The 23,397-nt window shown below is 45.0% G+C and overlaps 1 protein-coding gene across 1 annotated transcript in view; it reads right to left on the bottom strand.

The window, feature by feature from the left end:
- Positions 1-6,529: 6,529 nt before the first annotated feature.
- LOC134612874 (N-acetyllactosaminide beta-1,3-N-acetylglucosaminyltransferase 3-like) overlaps positions 6,530-23,397 on the bottom strand; it is a 248,909-nt gene continuing 232,041 nt past the window's right edge. The window contains exon 2 of the mRNA XM_063457328.1: positions 6,530-7,786. Within this exon, the coding sequence (XP_063313398.1) occupies positions 6,655-7,779 (1,125 nt within the window). The 5' untranslated portion in view covers positions 7,780-7,786 and the 3' untranslated portion in view covers positions 6,530-6,654. The remainder of the gene's footprint in view (positions 7,787-23,397) is intronic.

Raw genomic sequence — 23,397 nt, 5'->3', positions numbered from 1 at the left:
CAATCCATATCTGCCAAGTGACCCTATGTAGGGGGAACAGTCTCTATTCTGCTCTGTGTCAGTGTGTATCAGGGATCATTAGGATAGGTGTCAATCCATATCTGCCAAGTGACCCTATGTAGGGGTAACAGTCTCTATTCTGCTCTGTGTCAGTGTGTATCAGGGATCATTAGGACAGGTGTCAATCCATATCTGCCAAGTGACCCTATGTAGGAGGAACAGTCCCTATTCTGCTCTGTGTCAGTGTGTATCAGGGATCATTAGGATAGGTGTCAATCCATATCTGCCAAGTGACCCTATGTAGGGGGAACAGTCTCTATTCTGCTCTGTGTCAGTGTGTATCAGGGATCATTAGGATAGGTGTCAATCCATATCTGCCAAGTGACCCTATGTAGGAGGAACAGTCCCTATTCTGCTCTGTGTCAGTGTGTATCAGGGTCCCTGAGGACAGGTGTCAATCCATAACTGCCAAGTGACCCTATGTAGGGGGAACAGTCCCTATTCTGCTCTTTGTCAGTGTGTATCAGGGATCATTAGGACAGGTGTCAATCCATATCTGCCAAGTGACCCTATGTAGGAGGAACAGTCTCTATTCTGCTCTGTGTCAGTGTGTATCAGGGATCATTAGGATAGGTGTCAATCCATATCTGCCAAGTGACCCTATGTAGGAGGAACAGTCCCTATTCTGCTCTGTGTCAGTGTGTATCAGGGATCATTAGGACAGGTGTCAATCCATATCTGCCAAGTGACCCTATGTAGGAGGAACAGTCCCTATTCTGCTCTGTGTCAGTGTGTATCAGGGATCATTAGGATAGGTGTCAATCCATATCTGCCAAGTGACCCTATGTAGGAGGAACAGTCCCTATTCTGCTCTGTGTCAGTGTGTATCAGGGATCATTAGGATAGGTGTCAATCCATATCTGCCAAGTGACCCTATGTAGGGGGAACAGTCTCTACTCTGCTCTTTGTCAGTGTGTATCATGGATCATTAGGACAGGTGTCAATCCATATCTGCCAAGTGACCCTATGTAGGAGGAACAGTCCCTATTCTGCTCTGTGTCAGTGTGTATCAGGGATCATTAGGATAGGTGTCAATCCATATCTGCCAAGTGACCCTATGTAGGAGGAACAGTACCTATTCTGCTCTGTGTCAGTGTGTATCAGGGATCATTAGGACAGGTGTCAATCCATATCTGCCAAGTGACCCTATGTAGGAGGAACAGTCCCTATTCTGCTCTGTGTCAGTGTGTATCAGGGATCATTAGGATAGGTGTCAATCCATATCTGCCAAGTGACCCTATGTAGGGGGAACAGTCTCTATTCTGCTCTGTGTCAGTGTGTATCAGGGATCATTAGGATAGGTTTCAATCCATATCTGCCAAGTGAGCCTATGTAGGAGGAACAGTCCCTATTCTGCTCTGTGTCAGTGTGTATCAGGGATCATTAGGATAGGTGTCAATCCATATCTGCCAAGTGACCCTATGTAGGGGGAACAGTCTCTATTCTGCTCTGTGTCAGTGTGTATCAGGGATCATTAGGATAGGTGTCAATCCATATCTGCCAAGTGACCCTATGTAGGGGGAACAGTCCCTATTCTGCTCTGTCTCAGTGTGTATCATGGCCTCTGTGGACAAGGAACAGTCTCTATTCTGCTCTGTGTCAGTGTGTATCAGGGGTTTTGAGGACAGGTGTCAATCCATATCATCCAAGTGACCCTATGTAGGGGGAACAGTCTCTATTCTGCTCTGTGTCAGTGTGTATCAGGGCTGGGCTTTGAGGACACGTGTCAATGTTAGGTGATGTCTGCCCTTTATGGATTAAAAGCAGACTCTGCATCAACTGTGCAATTTTCCATGGGAATTTTGCCATGGATCCCCCTCTGGCATGCCACAGTCCAGGTGTTAGTCCCCTTGAAACAACTTTTCCATCACTATTGTGGCTAGAAAGAGTCCCTGTTGTTTTTAAAATTCGCCTGCCCATTGAAGTCAATGGCGGTTCGCGCGGTTCGCCGGTTCGCAAACATTTGCGGAAGTTCGCGTTCGCCGTTCGCGAACCGAAAATTCTGGGTTCGCGACAACACTAGTGGTTAACCAATAAGAACACAATGTATCTTTTGAAATCGTTACCGCCCAGCTTGGAGATAATGAATCCAACGGTTATGACAATACAATTATCTCCAAGCGCCCAAAATACCACGTTTTCTTGCAACATACAAAACAGGATAAAAATACATAATTTTAACAGTTTCATCTACAATTTGTGCATTCTACCATTCATTATGTAGCCCCGGTCTGAGCGAAATATTTAACCGAAGAGCGCTCAGAACCCACGAACTGTACGCTTAGTTTCCTCGTTATAAAGTCTGTTCGTGTCTTTTGTTCCAGGCTTGAGATGGTGGCCATGTTTTTAAGTGTGTTAATAGGCAGCGGGACCTCGACCTCAAACTTGTGGAACGAGTAACGGCTAGGGGTTTGCACGAATCCCCGCTCTGTTGCTGGTTGTCCCAGCTGTGCGGGAGACGAACGGAGACCACCGGGAAGGGGTATTTAACCTGCGGTTAACTGCAAAAACCAACGTCCTAATTGAGGCCAAACGCCAGTCCGTAGGTGGTCCTTGCTCGTGAATAGTGATGTCCTGAACGGTTCGCCGGCGAATAGTTCCTGGTGAACATAGCATGTTCGCGTCCGCCACCGCGGGTGAACACATGCGATGTTCGGTCCGCCCCCTATTCTTTATCATTGACTAAACTTTGACCCTGTACCTCACAGTCAGCAGACACATTCCAGCCAATCAGCAGCGCACCCTCCCTAGCAGACCCTCCCACCTACTGGACAGCATCCATTTTAGATTCATTCGGAAACTGCAACCATTTTATTTAATTTTTTCAATTTATTATTATTATTTTTTTTTCAGTGCATATAAATGTTACACGCAGATACTCCCCCCAGACACTCTGTATTACTGCAGATACTCCCTCCAGACACTCTGTGTTACTGCACATACTCCCTCCAGACACTCTGTGTTACTGCACATACTCCCTCCAGACACTCTGTATTACTGCAGATACTCCCTCCAGACACTCTGTATTACTGCAGATACTCCCTCCAGACACTCTGTCTTACTGCAGATACTCCCTCCAGACACCCTCTGTTACTGCAGATACTCCCTCCAGACACCCTGTGTTACTGCAGATACTCCCTCCAGACACCCTGTGTTACTGTAGATACTCCCTCCAGACACTCTGTATTACTGCAGATACTCCGCCCAGACAGTGACACAGAGCATAATAGGGACTGTTCCCCCTACATAGGGTCACTTGGCAGATATGGATTGACACCTATCCTAAGGATCCCTGATACACACTGACACAGAGCAGAATAGGGACTGTTCCCCCTACATAGGGTCACTTGGCAGATATGGATTGACACCTATCCTAAGGATCCCTGATACACACTGGCACAGAGCAGAATAGGGACTTTCCCCCCTACATAGGGTCACTTGGCAGATATGGATTGGCACCTATCCTAAGGATCCCTGATACACACTGACACAGAGCAGAATAGGGACTGTTCCCCCTACATAGGGTCACTTGGCAGATATGGATTGACACCTGTCCTCAGGGACCCTGATACACACTGGGGGGGACCTACTGTCCTCCCCCGGCCCCCACCCCTGCGTGGTGAGTGGGGGCCGTAAAAATAATGAGGGGGTGACCTTCTGTCCTCCCCCCGGCCCCCACCCCTGTGCGGTGGGTAGGGGCCATAACTCACAATGGGGGGAGGACCTACTGTCCTCCCCCTGCCCCCTGCCCTGCGTGGTGGGTGGGGGCCATAAAAATAATGAGGGGGACCTACTGTCCTCCCCCTGGCCCCAACCCCTGCGCGGTGGGTGGGGGCCATAAAAATAATGAGGGGGGGACCTACTCTCCTCCCCCCAGGCCCCCACCCCTGCGCGGTGGGTGGGGGCCATAAAAATAATGAGGGGGGGACCTACTGTGCTTCCCCCGGCCCCCATCCCTGCGCGGTGGGTGGGGGCCATAAAAATAATGAGGGGGTGACCTACTGTCCTCCCCCCGGCCCCCACCCCTGTGCGGTGGGTAGGGGCCATAACTCACAATGGGGGGAGGACCTACTGTCCTCCCCCTGCCCCCTCCCCTGCGTGGTGGGTGGGGGCCATAAAAATAATGAGGGGGGCCTACTGTCCTCCCCCTGGCCCCTACCCCTGCGCGGTGGGTGGGGGCCATAAAAATAATGAGGGGGGGACCTACTCTCCTCCCCCCAGGCCCCCACCCCTGCGCGGTGGGTGGGGGCCATAAAAATAATGAGGGGGGGACCTACTGTGCTCCCCCCGGCCCCCATCCCTGCGCGGTGGGTGGGGGCCATAAAAATAATGAGGGGGGGACCTACTGTCCTCCCCCCTGGCCCCCACCCCTGAGTCCCTGTGGGTTTTAAAATTCGCCTGCCCATTGAAGTCAATGGCGGTTCGCCCGGTTCACCGGTTCGCGAACATTTGCGGAAGTTCCCGCTCACCGTTCGCGAACCGGAAATTTCGTGTTCGCAACATCACTATTCGTGAACCTTTTGGTAGTTTGAGTATCGGGAGATGGGGCACGAACGTAAATGCCCATAGGCCGTCAATTAGGTTGCAGTTATCCGCAGACCGCAACTCTCTGGGTGATTAATTAGGGACACGTTCCGCTCATAGGGTGGTCGGCCGTTCGGTTACTAGAAAGGTGACCGGGGTTAAGTGGCGGCACACGCCAAGGGCCGGGTGGTCCGTTGTTCGTATAACGAATGAGTAGCAGGCAATCAGTTCGGGAGTTGGGTACAAAATTATAGTACCGAAGCAAGGTTCTGGGTGAAACATAGGAAAGAGCAATGTTGAAACTGTCCGTAGCGATTTCGTAACAAACCTGTACATAGGTGGTACTGTTTTACACGTGAGACATCGCTGAATACAAATTTTGTTCATATTTTATTCATTTTAAATTATGTTTCATAGCTAAATATTTCATGTTAAATTAAAGCCCTATTTCTCCTGAATACAATTATATATAATAAGTGTGGGTACACTTAATATTTAAAGAGGTGAATTATGGTTGAACAGACATATAGTCATATTCCAAGTTTTATTTTGATCAAAACGGGTACATTTGACTCAGTCCTTGTAATTGTATTTATTAATTAATGACTTTACATCATAAAGAAAGCATAGTGAGTTTAATGCTTTGGAGACACCACTAGGGGCAGTGTGTAGGAAGACATGTGCTTCTGGCAGTGACATCACATGCCAGCCTACTTAGGAATATACTGAATAAAAACCAGATGAAGAAGGAATCTGCCTCTATGGCTTTACCTGACTGAACCCGAGCCAAAGGACTGGGTCCTTGTAAGGAACATGAATCCATTGTAACATTTAGCAACTGTCATAGCATTTTGTAAGTAATATGTTGTAGTTTTGTATTGTAATATTATTGTAGTAAATTGACATTCTGCTAGCATCTGTTTACGTATTATAGTTATATTAAATATACATTTAATATTGCAATGTTTGTGTATTTTCTATCCACATATTCAACCATAATACCACAAACTATAAAAAATATTAATGTTGTTACTTATTGCTTAATTATTATATATTAAAAGATTAATATTCATATTTAAGTCATGGACACAACAGTCCTTAAGGGATTATGGTATCACCTGCAGTTGTTGTGGTCTTTGGAAAATAACAAGACTTTTTAAAGCCAACACTTACATTTCTCATTAACAAGCTATTCTTATAAGACTATCTATACCAGGGATTGGGAACCTTCAGCCCTCCAAATGTTGTGGACTACATCTCCCTTGATGCTTTGCTAGCATTATGGCTGTAAGAGCATTATGGGAGATGTAGTCCATAAACATCTGGAGGGCCAAAGGTTCCCCACCCCTGATATATATACTATTCACACTTCACGGCCTTGAAAATTACACTTCATTTGACTCTGAGATGTTGATTTATCCTTCTGGCACAAAGAATCATACCATGGTCAAGTTTGCTTTGGTTTTGTTTCTCCCCTTTCTAATGGTTGCGGCTCAACCTCCTAACCATGTCTCCATGCAAGTTGCAGCCACATATATCACTAAAGGGCTATTTTCCTAACTGTGAAATGTTGATAATTTACAGGACTGTAACTTTTAAACAAACTCTGCTCTTTTTCAATCTCTTGGCTTGTGTGACTTAAATAATAAAATTCCCTTGTCATGTAATTACAATTCCTGGTTGAATGAATAACCTCAATCACTGAGCAGCTGCAAGTTTGAAATAAAAAGTGTCCACTGAGGATATATATTCAGCACATTTCCCTATAAATAATATTAAAAAATGCATACATACACAAACCCTTTTTGGCTTTCTGTCCTGAACCTTGCACAATAGCGTTGCATGCTGTCAGTTGCAGCATGTGGTCATATCTATCAAAGCTTCCTGTAGTACAAAAAGTATAACCTCTTACAACTCCTGGTGGCATCCCCAAAAATCAATCAAAAGTGTTAAAATCATTGTAATATGTTATGATATAGAATAAAAAAAAACATTTCTGTTTGCTAAACCAGAAACCACTGTTTATTTACCCTCCTTCCCTTTCGTGGTTCACTTTTTCTCTGAATTGTCTTATTTGACAAATTTATTTCTTCTACAGTTAAGCTTTGTAACCTGTAGAGCTTTCCACATAACAAGCATTTCATAAGGCACAAACCGATGCACCACTAGCATGTCACGATAATAACATGGGTCAAAGGAGTCCTCAGCAGCTGGTAAATTAATCCCAAATGTCCTGATTCCTTCATGATTTTCTGGTTTTAGTCCAGCTCGATCCAAGCACATTCCAAAGTAGGCATCATCAATAGGAAATAATGAGATTTGCTTAGATTCATTAAATATAGATCGGCATGTGAAACCAGACATGAGAATTCCGCCACCTCCACAGTAGGGTAAAAATGAATCTCCAGCAAACAGTTCTTCTGAGACATAGTACTTGCTATATGGCTCCCGTACAGGGGGCATCCCTATATTCAGTGCCCCAACAAAGAGGTGATGGTCCCGTCCACTCTTACCTAAGCCATGCAAATATGTAAAGGTATTAATAGTGTTGAGAAAAACATCATCATCTCCATTGAAAACAAATTCTGCTCCAGGACATCTATTTTCTAGCCACTGGAGAAACAAGACCTGCTTGAGTGTTAGATTGTAGAAGGTATCAAAAAAGTTCCATTGCAAGATGTCTTTGTATGTCTGGCTCTCTATTTTCAGCAATTCGTGGATTCTCTTCTCCTCCTTTTGTGGCTTTGGAATTCCAATTAGAAATAATCTCCGAACTTGAAATTTTTTATAAATATCTTCTCCCCCCCATGTCTTCCTAATGGCCTCGCGACGTTCATAATTGACTGGTGAGGACTTAATAGCTAGCAATAGGAAGATCTCACTGGACTTATCAGGGCCACCACACTTCATAGGGGAGTCAAGAAGTTGTGGGAAGCTCTTACAATGACGATAAGTAAGAAAGTCCTTCATGTGTTGAGGTTGTTCACTAAACTTTGGAAATGTATTGATGGAAGTATTTTCTTTGCAGATAATTGGCATCTGTGCAGTGGTAGTCAACAAATCATCTGGTTGCATTAATACATTCTCTCTTTCACTGGGAGAGATAGGATCCTTGGAAAATTTTAAGATGGCAAAGCGAAGAATGACAGTACCAGTCAAAACTGCAAATACAAACTTGTGGAAATTTCTCTTCATGCTGACCCTAAAAATAAAATAAGTTGTTAGAATATAATGTTAAAATAAAATTTTTATTTGTTAACATGCAAACTAACCATATGGAAAGCAGTCACTGCAGTTGCACAATGAAAAATAGCTAATTAAAAGGGCGCACTTTTACGCTCTTGCTGTACGATGCATATACATGACTGTGTGTACTATTTATAATCTGCTCCTATTTTAATTTGTGAGGAAAATTATCAAGCTGATTAAGTCGGATTTGGACTAATTCTGTAGTGCTCATTTCTATAATCTACATGCATAGATTTACTAGACATGTGCAATTCAGTTCGGTCCGAATGGAAATTCGGACAAATTTCGGACATTCGAATCTTCAGAATGTCCGAAGTGCCGAATTTCGGAAGTGCCGAAGGGCCGAATTTCGGAAGTGCCGAACTGAACCGCTGAAGTGCCGAATTTCCAAAGTGCCAAATTTCCGAAGTGCCTGAACCGATTGCTGAAGTGCCGAAGTGCTTCAGACTTCTGAAAAGTGGCAAAACGGGTAGGGTAGGTTTAGGGTTAGGAGTAGGCTTAAGGTTGGGTTAGGAGTAGGGTTAGGAGTAGGCTTAGGGTTTGGTTAGGAGTAGGGTTAGGGTTGGATAGGGTTAGGAGTAGGGTTAGGTAGGCTTAGGAGAAGGGTTATGGTAGGCTTAGGAGTAGGGTTAGAGTTAGGGTATGGTTAGGTAAGTACCTCTACCCCTAACCCTACTCCTAACCTTACCCTAACCCTACTCCTAAACCTAACCCTACCCTAACTATAGCCCTAACCCTACTCCTAACCCTAACCTTACACCTAACTCAACCCTAACCCTACTCCTAACCCAACCCTAAGCCTACTCCTAACCCAACCTTAACCCTACTCCTAACCCTACTCCTAACCCAACACTAAACCTAACTCTACTCGTGCCCTAACTCTACTCGTGCCCTAACTCTACTCCTAACCCTAACCCTACTCGTAACCCAACCCTAACCTTTCATCAGACCAGGCAAACTTCTTCTATTGCTCCATGGTTTCATGTCCGATTGAAGGCACTTTTGGTGGTGGACAGAGGTCATCATGGGTACATTCACCAGTCACGCATCCCTATAAGCAGGGAACCGCAATGCACCATGTGTAGTGATGTTGCGAACATAAAATTTTCGGTTCGTGAACCGCAAACGCGAATTTCCGCAAATGTTTGCGAACCGGGCGAACCGCCATAGACTTCAATAGGCAGGCGAATTTTAAAACCCACAGGGACTCTTTCTGGCCACAATAGTGATTGAAGGGGGGGGGAGAGACCGACTCTCCTTCCCCCCCGGCCCCCACCCCTGGGTGGCGGGTGGGGTCCATAAAGATAATGGGGGGACCTAATGTCCTCCCCCTCTCCGGCCTTCACCCCTGGGCAGCGGGTGGGGGCCATAAAGATAATGAGGGGGGACCTACTGTCTCCGGCCCCCACCCCTGGGCGGCGGGTGGGGGCCATAATGATAATGAGGGGGGGGACCTACTGTCCTCCCCCCCGGCCCCCACCCCTGGGCGGCGGGTGGGGGCCATAAAGATAATGGGGGGGGGAACCTACTGTTGTGGACATGAAATATTACCCTAATTTTAGTTAGTAAAATGCCTATTTACGCCATTTAGTTATAATCAGTATTATTCAATAAATTACTACAATTACCACTAGATGTCACTCAGGAGTACCCCACCTATCGACTAAACACTCTCATTTTCAAGATGGCGCTGGAATCCGGGGGAGAACTTCATGACGACAGTAATGACACCCAGTAGGACGTGCTTTGAATGAACCACTTAACACTTAACCAATTACTGATTTATAATTCTATGTTATCTCTGACAATGCTTATGATGTAATTGTGCTTTATAAGGGGTCGCTGGCCCCTCTGAATAAACATTCCTCAAGTTCTTCATTAACCTGAAACTTGTGTCTGGTGTGAACTACTTCAGGGAGCGTGCACGCACTGTTCTTTAATTTGGCCAGGGGCAGATACACAAAATAATCAATTTATTGATTGATTTCCACTTAATTTGGCGCCTCAACGTGAGGCACCGGATTTGCCGGTTTGGACGGCCGGAAACCAAGAACCGGAGAAGACCCCCAGAAAGTGGGACAACCGGAGCCTGATCACCTCCAAAATACAGCTGTTGTCTGTATTCTCCTGTTTTGTGTCGGTCTGTCTCCGTGTCCACTTCCAGCTTCCAGAAGGCTACAAGACAGGTAAACTCTTATCCGGTGCCTCTTTAAACGAACCTGTTGATTGTCTATCTGCCTCTTGAGTGCTTGTATGCATGTGTGTGACCGCCGGTGTATGTGTTTTGCTTTTTTAATAATTTTAGCTTGACTGCCTAGCGGGCAGGGAACACGACAGCCGGTAAAGGCTGGGGACCACCCTAGTGAGAGGGTTGGGGTATTTGTGACAGCCGGTGAAGGCTGGGGACCACCTGGTAAAGGGTGGGGTTATTGTATTATTACTGTGTTATTATTGACGACCCGGTGAAGGGTTGGATTACAGCCTAGAGAAAGGCTGGGATTGTTCGTCTACTGTCCTGACTGGATCAGGGGTTATTTGCTGTGTTTCACTGTTTTATGCACATTGCTCTAATATGTACATGACCATATTACTTTCTGCTATTTTGTGGATCCTGTTCAATTGTTGCTATTGTGTGGGTACCCTAGGTGTGTGTGTGTGCGTTGTGTGGCTCGTCCTTGATTCTGGAATCTGTGCACATCTCTATATCTGTGATTTCTGTAAATGGTTTGATTAGCCTCTCCACGTTCATCTTTTCACTTGTTCCCTACCTCTCCTGTACTTGCTGCCCAGAGCTGTGTTAGTCACCCACGCTCAGCCGCTCCGGTCCGTGACCATCACCTCGGGTGGGCGGACCCCCGTGACTAGTCTACGTTTAGGGAAGACGCACGGGACTCAGGTCCTCGTGGCAGTCGAGCACTGTAGACTCTTCTTCTCTCTCCCTCTGTCCCTATCACGTGGAGCTCTTTGTTTGGTTAAAATAGGCCAAGAACATGCTAGACCTTCAAAGGTTATTTGGCTTGTGATATTGTTAAAGAGAGGGCAGGAGAAGAAGCTATGCTGAAAATGAAGAACTTAGATTTCTGGTTTTCAAATGTGATGTAGTTATATTGTGTGTGGTGTATTGTCTAAATATTGTGTTTTTGTGTCTCTTTGCTCGCAATAATTGTAACGTAACTGTCCTTCTGTCTTGTTACTTTACGGCGCTGACATGGTTAAACTTCATGCCTGCAGTTTTTCTCGTTTCTCTCTCTCAATCCCCCTCCTTTTACCCCCCTTCAGTGAGGAATGTGGCAAGTCTGTGTTCAGTGAAATATCACGGTTGCTCAGCTATTCCATATTGTGTTTTGTGATAAGGCAGTGAAGATTGTGGGGGAGACTCGCTCACAAGAATGCATTCCACCTTTCTGAGGCGCTGTATTTTCTTTCGCGGTGCAAAGTATCTCCTCCGAGATTGGTGTATAAGGCAGAGAGGGGTTGATTACGGAGTTTAGGAAGGTGACGCTGATACAATAATAGAGGAATATTTGGACATGTTAAGTGTAAAAGGCAAGTGTGATTTGTTGCAATACTAAGCAATGTGGATAGAGGGAATATACAGAATAGCTAGGTTAGTATATGAAGAGGAAGGAGATTAATGGTTGTTGGATGATAAGAGAAATTGGTTGAATTCCGTGAGTTTATTTTGCATCATGTTATTTTAAAGTACATGTTTCTATGGACAGCTTTATGGGCTGTTAAATGCATAATATTCTCGACTGTCTTATTTAACCTGCCAGGTTTATTTATAGTTTAGTATTTCATTTTGCAAAGAATGTTGCTTACCTGACTTATTTTATTAGTTATAATATAGTGTAATGTTGAAAGTATGTCAACCACCTCCCTAAAGAATAGTGCCTAGTACAGAAGGAGGTTGGCCCTGCCAGTCCCGTGACCTCCACCCAATTACCATTATCTACAGTCACGTTTGCTCCTAAAGTAAGGTCACTTCCGCCCTTACCATGCCCCCCCACCTCCTGTCTCTTCCTTTCCCACACAAATCATGGTCATCACCCCCCTCACTTCCTCCCTTGCCATCATTTCCTTCCCCGCCCCTGTCATGGCTGCCTCCATCATGAGGCCTACCCCTATCATGCTCGTCCTATTTTGAGACATGCTGTTTTCCTTAAACTCTACATATTATGAACAGAAAAGTTATAATTACTAAAACAATCATGCTATTTGTTTCCCTGTATCAGAAATGTGTCTGTGACAAAAAATAAATAGAAAAAATTACTAAAATGTCATTTACAGCTGCGGTGTGACCTACAAATGATATCTGTTGGACATGAATATAAGAGTATAACAGCTGATTATCCAGATGAATATGCATTAAGCCCTGTGTCTTGCAACAAGGGAAATAGCCAAATAATGCAAGTTCTTTCACTCCAACCACATAGATTACATCTATGCAGTGGCCAGTTTATCTTATTTTAACATTGTATCTTCATTTGCTGGTTAAAGATCGTATGTTTACAGTAACATCCTTAATGTTAAATAATGTTTTAGCTTTAGAAGGATTTGTGACATGTTTTATTAACCCAGACACTACTGGTTATTCAATTAAGTTACAGGGTGGTATAATTGTTATAGTCTAATTCATATAAGTGATAGTACCTCAATAGTTAATGATTTATTCAAATACATACAGGAACTTTACTTCACTTACTATTAAACTTTATTTATAATGATAGACATGTTCAGGGTGCAAAAAAAGCTAAGGTCAGTAAGATAGAAAGGGAGAGAGTCAGGGATAGCGTCTGTCCTTACGGGCAAAAGTCTGTCGTGGGAGATGTAGTGGGTTAGCCACTGCGGGATACCCATGGAGTGAAACGTTCGAGGCCTGTTCAGACAGATGTGCTTGTTAGCCTTTTATTATTTTTCTATAGGGAAAGCATAGGGTCAGTTAGTAGTTGTCGTAAATTACCTTGGGCTTGTCACCAGTGGGGTACCTCAGGGATCTGTACTTGGACCCATTCTCTTTAATTTTTTTATTAGTGATATTGCAGAAGGTCTTGATGGTAAGGTATATCTTTTTGCTGATGATACTAAGATATTTAACAGGGTTGATGTTCCAGGAGGGATAAGCCAAATGGCTAATGATTTAGGTAAACTAGGAAAATGGTCAGAGTTGTGACAACTGACATTTAATGTGGATAAGTGCAAGATAATGCACCTTGGACGTAAAAACCCAAGGGCAGAGTACAGAATATTAGAGTCCTAACCTCAAAATCTGAGGAAAGGGATTTAGGGGTGATTATTTCTGATGACTTAAAGGTAGGCAGACAATGTAATAGAGCAGCAGGAAATGCTAGCAGAATGCTTGGTTGTATAGGGAAAGGTATTAGCAGTAGAAAGAGGGAAGTGCTCATGCCATTGTACAGAACACTGGTGAGACCTCACTTGGAGTATTGTACGCAGTACTGGAGACCGTATCTTCAGAAGTATATTGATACTTTAGAGAGAGTTCAGAGAAGGGCTACTAAACTGGTTCATGGAATGCAGGACAAAACTTACCAGTAAAGGTTAAAGGATCTTAACATGTATAGCTTGGAGGGAAGACGAGACAGGGGGGATATGATAGAAACATTTAAATACATAAAGGGAATCAACACAGTAAAGGAGGAGACTATATTTAAAAGAAGAAAAACTACCACAACAAGAGGACATAGTCTTAAATTTGATGGACAAAGTTTAAAAATAATATCCGGAAGTATTACTTTACTGAGAGGGTAGTGGATGCATGGAATAGCCTTGCTACTGAAGTGGTAGAGGTTAACACCGTAAAGGAGTTCAAGCATTCGTGGGATAGGCATAAGGCTATCCTAGCTCTGAGATAAGGCCAGGGACTAATGAAAGTATTTAGAAAATTGGGCAGACTAGATGGGCCGAATGGTTCTTATCTGCCGTCACATTCTATGTTTCTGTGTTTCCATAGCGGAAGTGAATCCTACCTGACTCCTCATTTCTACCTAATATTGTTATCTCCTGTAGATGACACTCTTTGGAGTGACCTGCTAACTAAGCCTTGCTTTGTGGTCCCCTCTCCCTGTTTAACCAATTTACTAGGTGCAGATGCCTTTCAACCGGTTGCATGCCTCTATCACCGTTATGCCAAATGGCCAGATTGAAAAGTCCGCACCACTCTCTGTTGCTGATACTTCAGCCCTCTGCTCCACATGGAAAAGCATATGCATTGCTTTGAGACCTACAGGCCCTGTTCTGGTGTCAACTGGTGCACTGAGCCCCTGTGTTTCTCCCTGCTATACCTAGCTGTTCCCTGTCATTCGGAATTCTGCAAAGATGACTCATAAAATTATGAGACTGTTAATAAAGCTACTGTCCTGGACATTTCTATTGTACTTAAGCCCACATGCTCCTGTCTCACTCTACAACCTCGTTGAATAAGGATACTACCATGGTGCCGGCCCTTAGTGGTCTTCTTAGGACGTTGTTTTTCCCATGGCACCCTCACCTCACATAGAGCTGAGCGAGGGAATTCACAATCATTTATACAGTTTTATACAAGCCCTCCATGCCTTTGTGCTCTTCATCTCCTACTGAAGTGCCTGGTTACCTAAGGACTTTATCTGTATAATATCCCAAAGACTGTACCTTTATTCAAAAGACTGAACTTTTTCCTTGTCCCATGAAGCCTATTACGGCTACTGTGCTTTGCAACTTGTTAACTCCACAGCCCCTACTCTGGGCCTCCTCAATTACCAGACACCTTTTAAACTTTTTGCCTCTGACAGACTGAATCATGCCTCTGGCATAACTCTACTCCTGCCAGCTGCACCCTGTGGCACAAGGAGGCCCCTGCTGCCTGTGGGCAATCTTTACAGCATAAATTAACAAACAAAAGGTGTAGTTTGTGGCGCTAGGAAACAGCTGCTGAAACACACTAGTGGGATTTAATCACCAAAGTCCCACAATAAACATAGCACAGCAATACAAGAAAGTGTGCAGCGCTTGTGATAGATACACAAAATTAAATGTTAGTGGTATATCCCAAGATATATGTATGAAATGAGGATAAATACCTTAATGTAATAAGTGTCTATAAACATAGATCCTATACATAATAAACAGAAAAAGTCATAGCATAATACTGCAATATAAAGTCAATCTAATATAGCAGTCTTTATGGCCCCACTCACATGGGTTGGAGCCTGTTAATGGATAAACTGGCTCAGGTATAATCGCTTAGGGAGGAATTTCCACTGAAGTCCACATAGCTGGAGCTTGATCCTCAGAATATGAGAGGAATAGAACAGGCAAAACACCAATTTAGAAATATAACAAGAGTATAATTTATTTAAAAAGCATATAAAGGGGGCGTGATCTGAGGCGGGAGCGAGCTGGACGTGTTCGTGTGAGCTCCGCCGGGACCACTGGATCAACGGCTAATAAAAGCGGCATTCCGTGACCGATTGCGGATTAAACTGAAGGTAGACCCGAGATGGACAAGCGGGCCCCTAAGAAGCCGACCAAAAAACAGGCTGAACAGGGAGCGACGGTGACAGATCTCTTTGCGGCCTCCCGCGCCATGAGGAACACCTAAGATGGCGGACGGGAAAGCCTTGGAGGGCCGCGATCTCCTTCCAGCCCGGCATCCAGCGGGACTTCAGGATCCCAAGAGCCTGACGCCAAACAGATATTGGCTACCTTGGCGGAGGTAAGATCCTACCTAGCGACAGAGATAGCTAGAAATACCGCCGAAGTTAAGGCGGAGATACAAGCACTCGGTAATAGAACAACAGTGCTAGAGCAAAGAGTGGAGTCCACAGTGGAAGCTCACAATGCAGCCGCTGCACAAATTAACCTGTTAACATCCAGGTTAGCGGTGGCTGAATATGCGCTAGAAGATTTGGGCAACCGCTCGCGTAGGAACAACATCAGACTGCGGGGTTTACCAGAGCGAGAGGGGGAAGGCTCCCTGATTGAGGTGGTACTCGCCATATTTAAACCGCTGCTACCAAACATACCGGAAAACCTCTGGCACATTGAGAGGGCTCATAGGGCTCTCAGAATCAGACGGCCAAATGATACCAGACCCAGGGATATCATCATCAAATTTCAGTTTTTCCAAACAAAGGAAGCTTTGATGAGATATGGAAGGGAAAACCAAATCAAGTACAGAGGAGCTGAATTGGCCCTATTTCAGGACCTGACACCAGACACCCTGAGGCAGAGGAGGGAATGGAGGCCTATAACTGAATTGCTCCAACAGCACTCTATTAAATACGCGTGGGGCCATCCGTTCCGGCTGATGGCCTTTAAGGATGGGCGCTCTAAGATCCTACACCCTGGGGGCGATCCGGCGGCATTCCTGCACGACCTAGGGGTACGGGACACAGGCGACATAGCGGTACCTGGAGTTGCGACAGCGACGGTACATCCCCTCCCTCGAGAATGGTACACAGCGGGTGAGTGAGGTCCGCGGGGGGCTCCCTTACGTTCCTTTTCTGGTGCCAGCCCCTTGAAGAAGTTCCCCATTTGGGGATGGCTTGTGGGGGGTATTTTGCATCCTGGTTTTTTTTGGGAGGGGGTCTTTTTTCTTTTTACTGCGGGCACTTATTTCTATTTCGATTTAAAGGTTTTTGTACCCGTCAAGAGCGAGTGATTTTTGCTCGGCCTGGGGTTGATATCCGGGGGGGCTCCATTGTGTTTTGGGGAGGGTCAGGGCTTATATCTCCTTTTGGAAAGGTGTGGGATTATATACTCATATTGGGGACATGATTCTGACGCATTTGCAAGGCGGCGCCCAGCATACAATCGAGGCACGGTGTGGTTGCCAGCTTATGGGTTAACGTTTTAGCTATTGTTATGGGGTCTGGACTCTGATTTTTACTATGACCGGCGGGAGCGGGGTGGACGGTAGGGTGGGCACCGACGGAGGGGTTATTTGTATTTGTATTATGCACACCTATTGTTCGGTTATAGGCATGTTTAAACAGTTTTAAGTTTCTTTTTTCTTCGTACCCCCCTATATGTACTTATGCTTCCTCTTTAACTCTCGAGTACCCACAACCAGGTATTAGATGCGGCCACATGTTGGGCTGCATAGAGGTGGATAGTTGAAATCCACCAAGATTGATTTTTGGCGCCTGTATGCCCCACTCCGGCTGACTCGGGGAGCTAGGGATGTGGGGGGCCCCCAACAATTGATGCAAAGGGCATACTCCTCGTTCTTTACGGGGGAGGGGGACGTCGGTTTAGGCCTTATTTCTTCCCGCCTCCGGCTCACGCTCCATTAGCTGTGGGATATCCCTAGGGCTATAGCCCATATTTAGTCGCACAAACCCTGGATACTCCGGTCGGGCCTATATAAATGTCTTCCCATTTGATCTAAATAACACACAAGGCAAGCTCTTTCCACCCCTAGGATGCGGGGAGCAGTGAGGGGATCACAGGGCGAGAGTAGAGTTGAGTTGCAAGGGATACCCGAGAAGGAGTACGGGTACGATACCCAAGGGGAGCCTGGGGTGGGGCGTCCTACCTTGGCGAATGTATTTGTAATGATCGCCTCCAATCGTTTCTATTCGGCTGCGGTTTTAATTATTTTTAGGTTGGTCTGAGTCCCTGGCCCTGTGGAGCCTTTTAGGATCACTGGAGGGACAGGGACTCATACCCCACAAGAGCCTGGCTTTAGATAAGACCAGGTATTTACTGTACATAATATGTTTTCTACTTATTATTCTTTTTTCCTCTTTATTTCGTCCCCTTTCTATCCCTTCTTATACCTTCCCTTACCCAACCCTGGAGGGTGACGTTGGGGGAATACACCTCAGGAACGGCCGGAACATAACTGGTAAGACTACAATGACAGGAGCCGCGCTTACTATGCAAGCTAGATTGCGCCGGCGAAGATTATCTATTCCTACCGAGAGAAAGTTAGACGAAATACATTTAGTGCGCAGGCTTCACAATGGGTTTTATCATAGCGATTCACACGGGATAGACCCATGCCGGTGAAGATATTGTCCATGAATGTTAAAGGTCTTAATGCACCCAAAAAAAGGCGCCTCATGTTTAGGGATCTCAACCGTTTGAACCCCGATATAGCTTTCCTGCAGGAGACACACATTCAGGCCTCGGCGAAATTCGCACTTAGAGACCGTACGTACCGAACCACGTATGAGTCGAGAGTGCTTAATAAGAGGAATGGCGTTGCAATCCTGGTACACCACAGATGCCCACTTAATATTTCTAGGGTACATACGGACTCGGGGGGCCGCTTTGTGCTCCTGTCAGGAACGTTGTACTCCCATAGCATACATATTATTAATCTTTATGGCCCCAATGACCCCTCTAAGGAGTTTTGGGCGGAATTGACACAGATGATTAACACTCTACCACATGGCATGATAATAGTAGGAGGCGATTTCAATGCAGCGCCATGCCCGGCGAGAGATAGGGGATCAGGTAAAGGTATCCCTAGATCGCATAATAGGGGCGGACAGGACAAATTATTACATGTCTTCATGCAGGACACAGGCTTGGTAGATATCTGGAGGGCGCAACACCCGGACGACAACGATTTTACATTCTACTCTGCGCCCCATGATACTTACTCGAGAATTGACTTGTTTTTGGTTAATACTCACTCAGTGCCCAAAGTATCGATATCGACTGTAGAATCCATAACCTGGTCTGATCACGCTGACATTTCCATAACATTGGATAAACTAAGTGCGATGTCCCCATGGTCATGGAAATTGAACACTTCTTTGCTGCGTGATCCGGCAATCGTTGAGGAGGTTAGGAAGGAATTGCTTGACTACTTCGCTAGAGAAACTGACACGGATTTATCGAAGGTGACGGTGTGGTCGGCTCATAAATCGGTGATCGGGGGCGTTTTGATTCGCGCAGCAACAATGAAGAAAAAACGCAAAACCCAACTGTTGGAGTCCTTGCGTGAGGCCGAACTGAAACATAAGATCGACGCTACACCTGCTAACTTACAGGTGGTGCGGGAACTGAGAGCCTCGATTAAAGGAACGATGATAGACGAAACAGCACGGGCTATCGTAAGATCTAAACGGACCTATTTTGAAAAGGGCAACAAGATGGATACCCTACTGGCGAGAACGTTACGGCCACGGCAGCATCGACCCCGCATTACTAAAATCAAAGATGCCTTAGGTCAATACCGCACAGACCCCACAGATATAGCTACAGTATTTACGGAATTCTTCGCTAAACTATACAACCACTCCACAACAGACCCCGCCGGAATTAGCGACGAAAGAGACAAGGTACGAGTCTTCCTTGCCGGGCTGGATTTACCAAAACTAAATGGAACGGAAGTGGAGTCCTTGGGGAAACCGATTACAGAGGGGGAAGTAGAAGCGGCAATCTATACACTGAAAAGTAATAAGGCTCCGGGACCGGATGGATTCGATGGCTCTTATTATAAAACCTTTAGGGAAGAACTGGTTCCACACCTGGTTGATTGGCTCAATGAATTATTAGATGGAGTAACGCCTGATAGGGATATGTCACTAGCAGATATCGTCTTACTGCCGAAACCAGGCAGAGATTTGTCGACCCCAGAAAACTTTCGCCCGATTTCCCTTATCAATCACGACTCAAAAATACTAGCGAAGATCCTGGCTACCAGGATGAATCTGATCCTACCTCGGCTTATTCACCCTGACCAGGTGGGGTTTATACCGACTAGACAACTATTCGAGAATACTCGACGTAATGTGGACCTCATATGGAGACAAACCACGAGGAAGATACCGACGATATTACTATCGTTGGATGCCGAAAAGGCTTTCGACAGGGTTAAATGGCCTTACTTATTTACAATGCTGGATCACCTTGGATTCCCGGTTCAGTTCACGACTGCGGTTCAAGCAATGTATACCAACATCAGAGCCCAAATCCGCATTTCGGGTGCAAAGATAAAACCGTTTGGTCTTGGCAACGGCACGAGACAAGGATGCCCATTGTCGCCCTTATTATTCGCTCTGTCCTTAGAGCCGCTCCTTCAGGCAATACACGCAGCCCCGGATATCAAAGGGGTAGATGTCGGAGGGAAGCGATACGTGGTGTCAGCATTTGCCGACGACGTGTTACTGACGCTAACTGAACCAAGGGGATCTATGGCGGCACTGTCAGACGTTTTGGGAGAATTTGGAGAATTGGCCGGATACAAGGTGAATATGGATAAATCCAGTATGTTACCCATAGGGATGCCAGAGCTGGACACCGACTATATAGGGAGAACCTACAAGTTAAGAATATCGAGAGATCACATAAAATATCTAGGCCTACGATTGACAGCGGATCCATCTAAATTATTCCAACAGAATTACATTCCGCTGATTAAGACCTTGATGACGGATATGGAGAAATGGATGGAAAAGGCAATTTCTTGGATCGGCAGGATTCACTCCGTAAAGATGAATGTGCTACCCAGAATATTGTTTTTGTTGCAGGCACTTCCGATAAGGGTATCCAGATCGGACCTAGGACCGCTACAGCAAGCCATAGGCTAATTTATATGGCAAAACAAGAAACACAGGGTATCACGCAACATTCTTTATCGAGCTAAGGGCAGAGGAGGACTTGGCCTTCCACATTTGCACTTTTATTACATTGCAGCCCAACTGGCACAGGTGGCGCTGTGGCACTCCCCGCCCGAGGAAAGGAGATGGGTTGACCTGGAAGCATCCCTTATGGGGATGGATATGCCTCAGTTCTATATGTGGACCCCAAAGGAGCACAGACCGAACATAATTGTGACTTGTCCAGCGATCTCTAATTCGCTGAAAATATGGGACACAGCTGCACCTAAGTATGGCTTGGCGTCCTCCCCTTCACCGATGACCCCTCTATTGAGGAACAAAGCATTTTTACCAGGGATGTCGGCCCGGGAGTTTAGAGGCATGGAAAGGGCAGGACTGCAAAGGTTATTTCAGCTCTACGAGGGGGGCTCGATCGTGACTTTTGACAATCTGCAAAATAAAACATCTCTGCGACCCTTTGACTTTTTCAGGTACCTTCAGATCAGGGATTATGCCCGTAGCATCCAGGTTAAACAAGCCGCAGAGGCACAGATGACGTTCTTTGAAAGAATATGCGCAAAAGAACGATTCCCAGGAAAAATGATTTCACTTATCTACTTACATTTATGCCACAACACTTCAGAATGGGGAGGACTAACATACATAGCCCGATGGGAAGCGGAATTAGGAGAGACACTAGAGGGAGTGGAGTGGCAAGAGATGTGGGAGGCGGCCGCGCAGGCTTCTATGTGTGTCTCCCTGCAGGAACAGTCCTATAAGACGCTATTTAGATGGTATACCACACCGGTAAAGTTGAGCCGTATGAATCAAATTACTACAGACCTATGCTGGCGAGGATGTGGTCTCAAGGGCACATATGTCCACATGTGGTGGGAATGCCCAATAGCACAAGTGTTTTGGCGACAAATTGCGCAATTGCTACGAGACATATTTGAGAGGGAGGTTAAACTAGACCCATGGGTGTTCTTATTAGCCAGATCTATAGATAACTGGACCAAAGCGCAACTAACCCTATTGAATAAGGTGACTCTGGCAGCTAGGAGAGCTCTGGCACAGGGATGGTTGAAACAGGAGGCCCCAGGGATTGATATGGTGATCAGGAAAATTAAAGATAATTACCTCATGGATGACCTCACAGCTCGAGTTAGGGGTACGACGAAAAAGTTTGAAAAAATGTGGGGCCCTTGGGAGGCCAGCGCAGCCAATACGTAAGTTTCGCTCACACGACATGAGATGGCCGGATCCTCCTGACGTCACCCCCCCCCCCTTTTTTTCCCCCAGTTTTCCCTTCTTTCAAACTCTGATAACTACTTTCATCTCTCTGTTCCTTTCCTTCTTTCTTGTGAGATCTTCTTAATTATTTCACAAAAGCCAGGCAGACTGTAAATGACTAGCACCATGAAAGGATAAGGACATGGGCTTATTGGAGCAATTGGATAGAACTTTGAAAGAGATTGACAAAAATATAAAACAGCAAACGAGTTGTTAGATTATCATAGAAGCACAGGATGGAAAATAGGGCATGTCCTAAACATACTTAACATGCGAACATACTAGTATGATATATATGGTGCTGTTTGACCTGCTTTATTGGGTTTTTGTCTTATTACTGCTTTTGCTTCTCTCTCTTCTAAGTTATAAGTTTAAAAAATTTAAAAATAAAAAACTGGGAGGGACTGGTTAGAAGCATTGCACTGCAAGATAGTCGCATTCCAGGATACGTTGGTGAAGTGAAGGTTTACTAGGAGGGATAGTTTAAGGTCATTCCAAATACGATGTGAACCATGCATATATAATGTAACAATATCCTGTATCATCTTGTCATGATATGCAATTATTGTAATGTTCTTCCTTGACATAAATAAAGAATTAAAAAAAAAAAAAAAGCATATAAAATCTTACATTCCAAATTCTGTAATGCCAGCATCGAGCACAACGCGTTTCAACGTCACAATACGTCTTCCGCAGGTGCAATATTATATCCAAGCTCCATATACATTTAAATAAGCAATTTGGCGCGGAAAACGGGTACATGGAACCCGCCCCCTTTGCCCATCAACCAATCACGTCAGTCTGTTTTCTCTGTAACTCCAGGCTCTGACGTTATTATATTTTTTATATTTCCTTCTTCTAGTAATTGAATATGTAATTGTTTACATAGATATGTTTTCTTTTTATATATTGTTCCCTTGATTGGGTTATTTCATACTGATTATATTTCGTATGCTTTCCCTTTCTTCCTTTTTCCTTGAGCTATTTTTATCTTCTGTATGTTAGAATTATGTCTTGAACTTTGCTGATAACTAATCCTAATGATAACAAGGAAAAACGGACTTGATAACAGATGGAACGCATGAATGCCGTAAGTGGAACGCATACGAACCCGGAAGTACCAGCGGTGGAACGCAAAAACGCAGAAGTGATAATAATAACGTCAGAGCCCGGAGTTACAGAGAAAACAGACTGACGTGATTGGTTGATGGGCAAAGGGGGCGGGTTCCATGTACCCGTTTTCCGCGCCAAATTGCTTATTTAAATGTATATGGAGCTTGGATATAATATTGCACCGGAGGAAGACGTATTGTGACGTCGAAACGCGTTGTGCTCGATGCTGGCATTACAGAATTTGGACTGTAAGATTTTATATGCTTTTTAAATAAATGATACTCTTGTTATATTTCTAAATTGGTGTTTTGCCTGTTCTATTCCTCTCATATTCTGAGGATAAAGCTCCAGCTTTGTGGACTCCAGTGGAAATTCCTCCCTAAGCCAGTTTATCCATTAACAGGCTCCAACCCATGTGAGTGGGACCATAAAGACTGCTATATTAGATAATCTTTACAGCATGCAAACTCCTGAATAATACAACTTTATGTTTGGACACAAGCTTATGATTCTTGCTCCTCATGATATTAATTCTATTCTCTATTGTATCCAGCCAAAGCACCTTACCTCTCTAACATATTTCCGCCCACAGACAACTCTG

This window comes from Pelobates fuscus, chromosome 5, assembly GCF_036172605.1.
Source record: "Pelobates fuscus isolate aPelFus1 chromosome 5, aPelFus1.pri, whole genome shotgun sequence".
NCBI lineage: Eukaryota > Metazoa > Chordata > Amphibia > Anura > Pelobatidae > Pelobates > Pelobates fuscus.
Note: the sequence above shows the minus strand (reverse complement) of the source record. Positions and strands in the feature narration are given on the sequence as shown.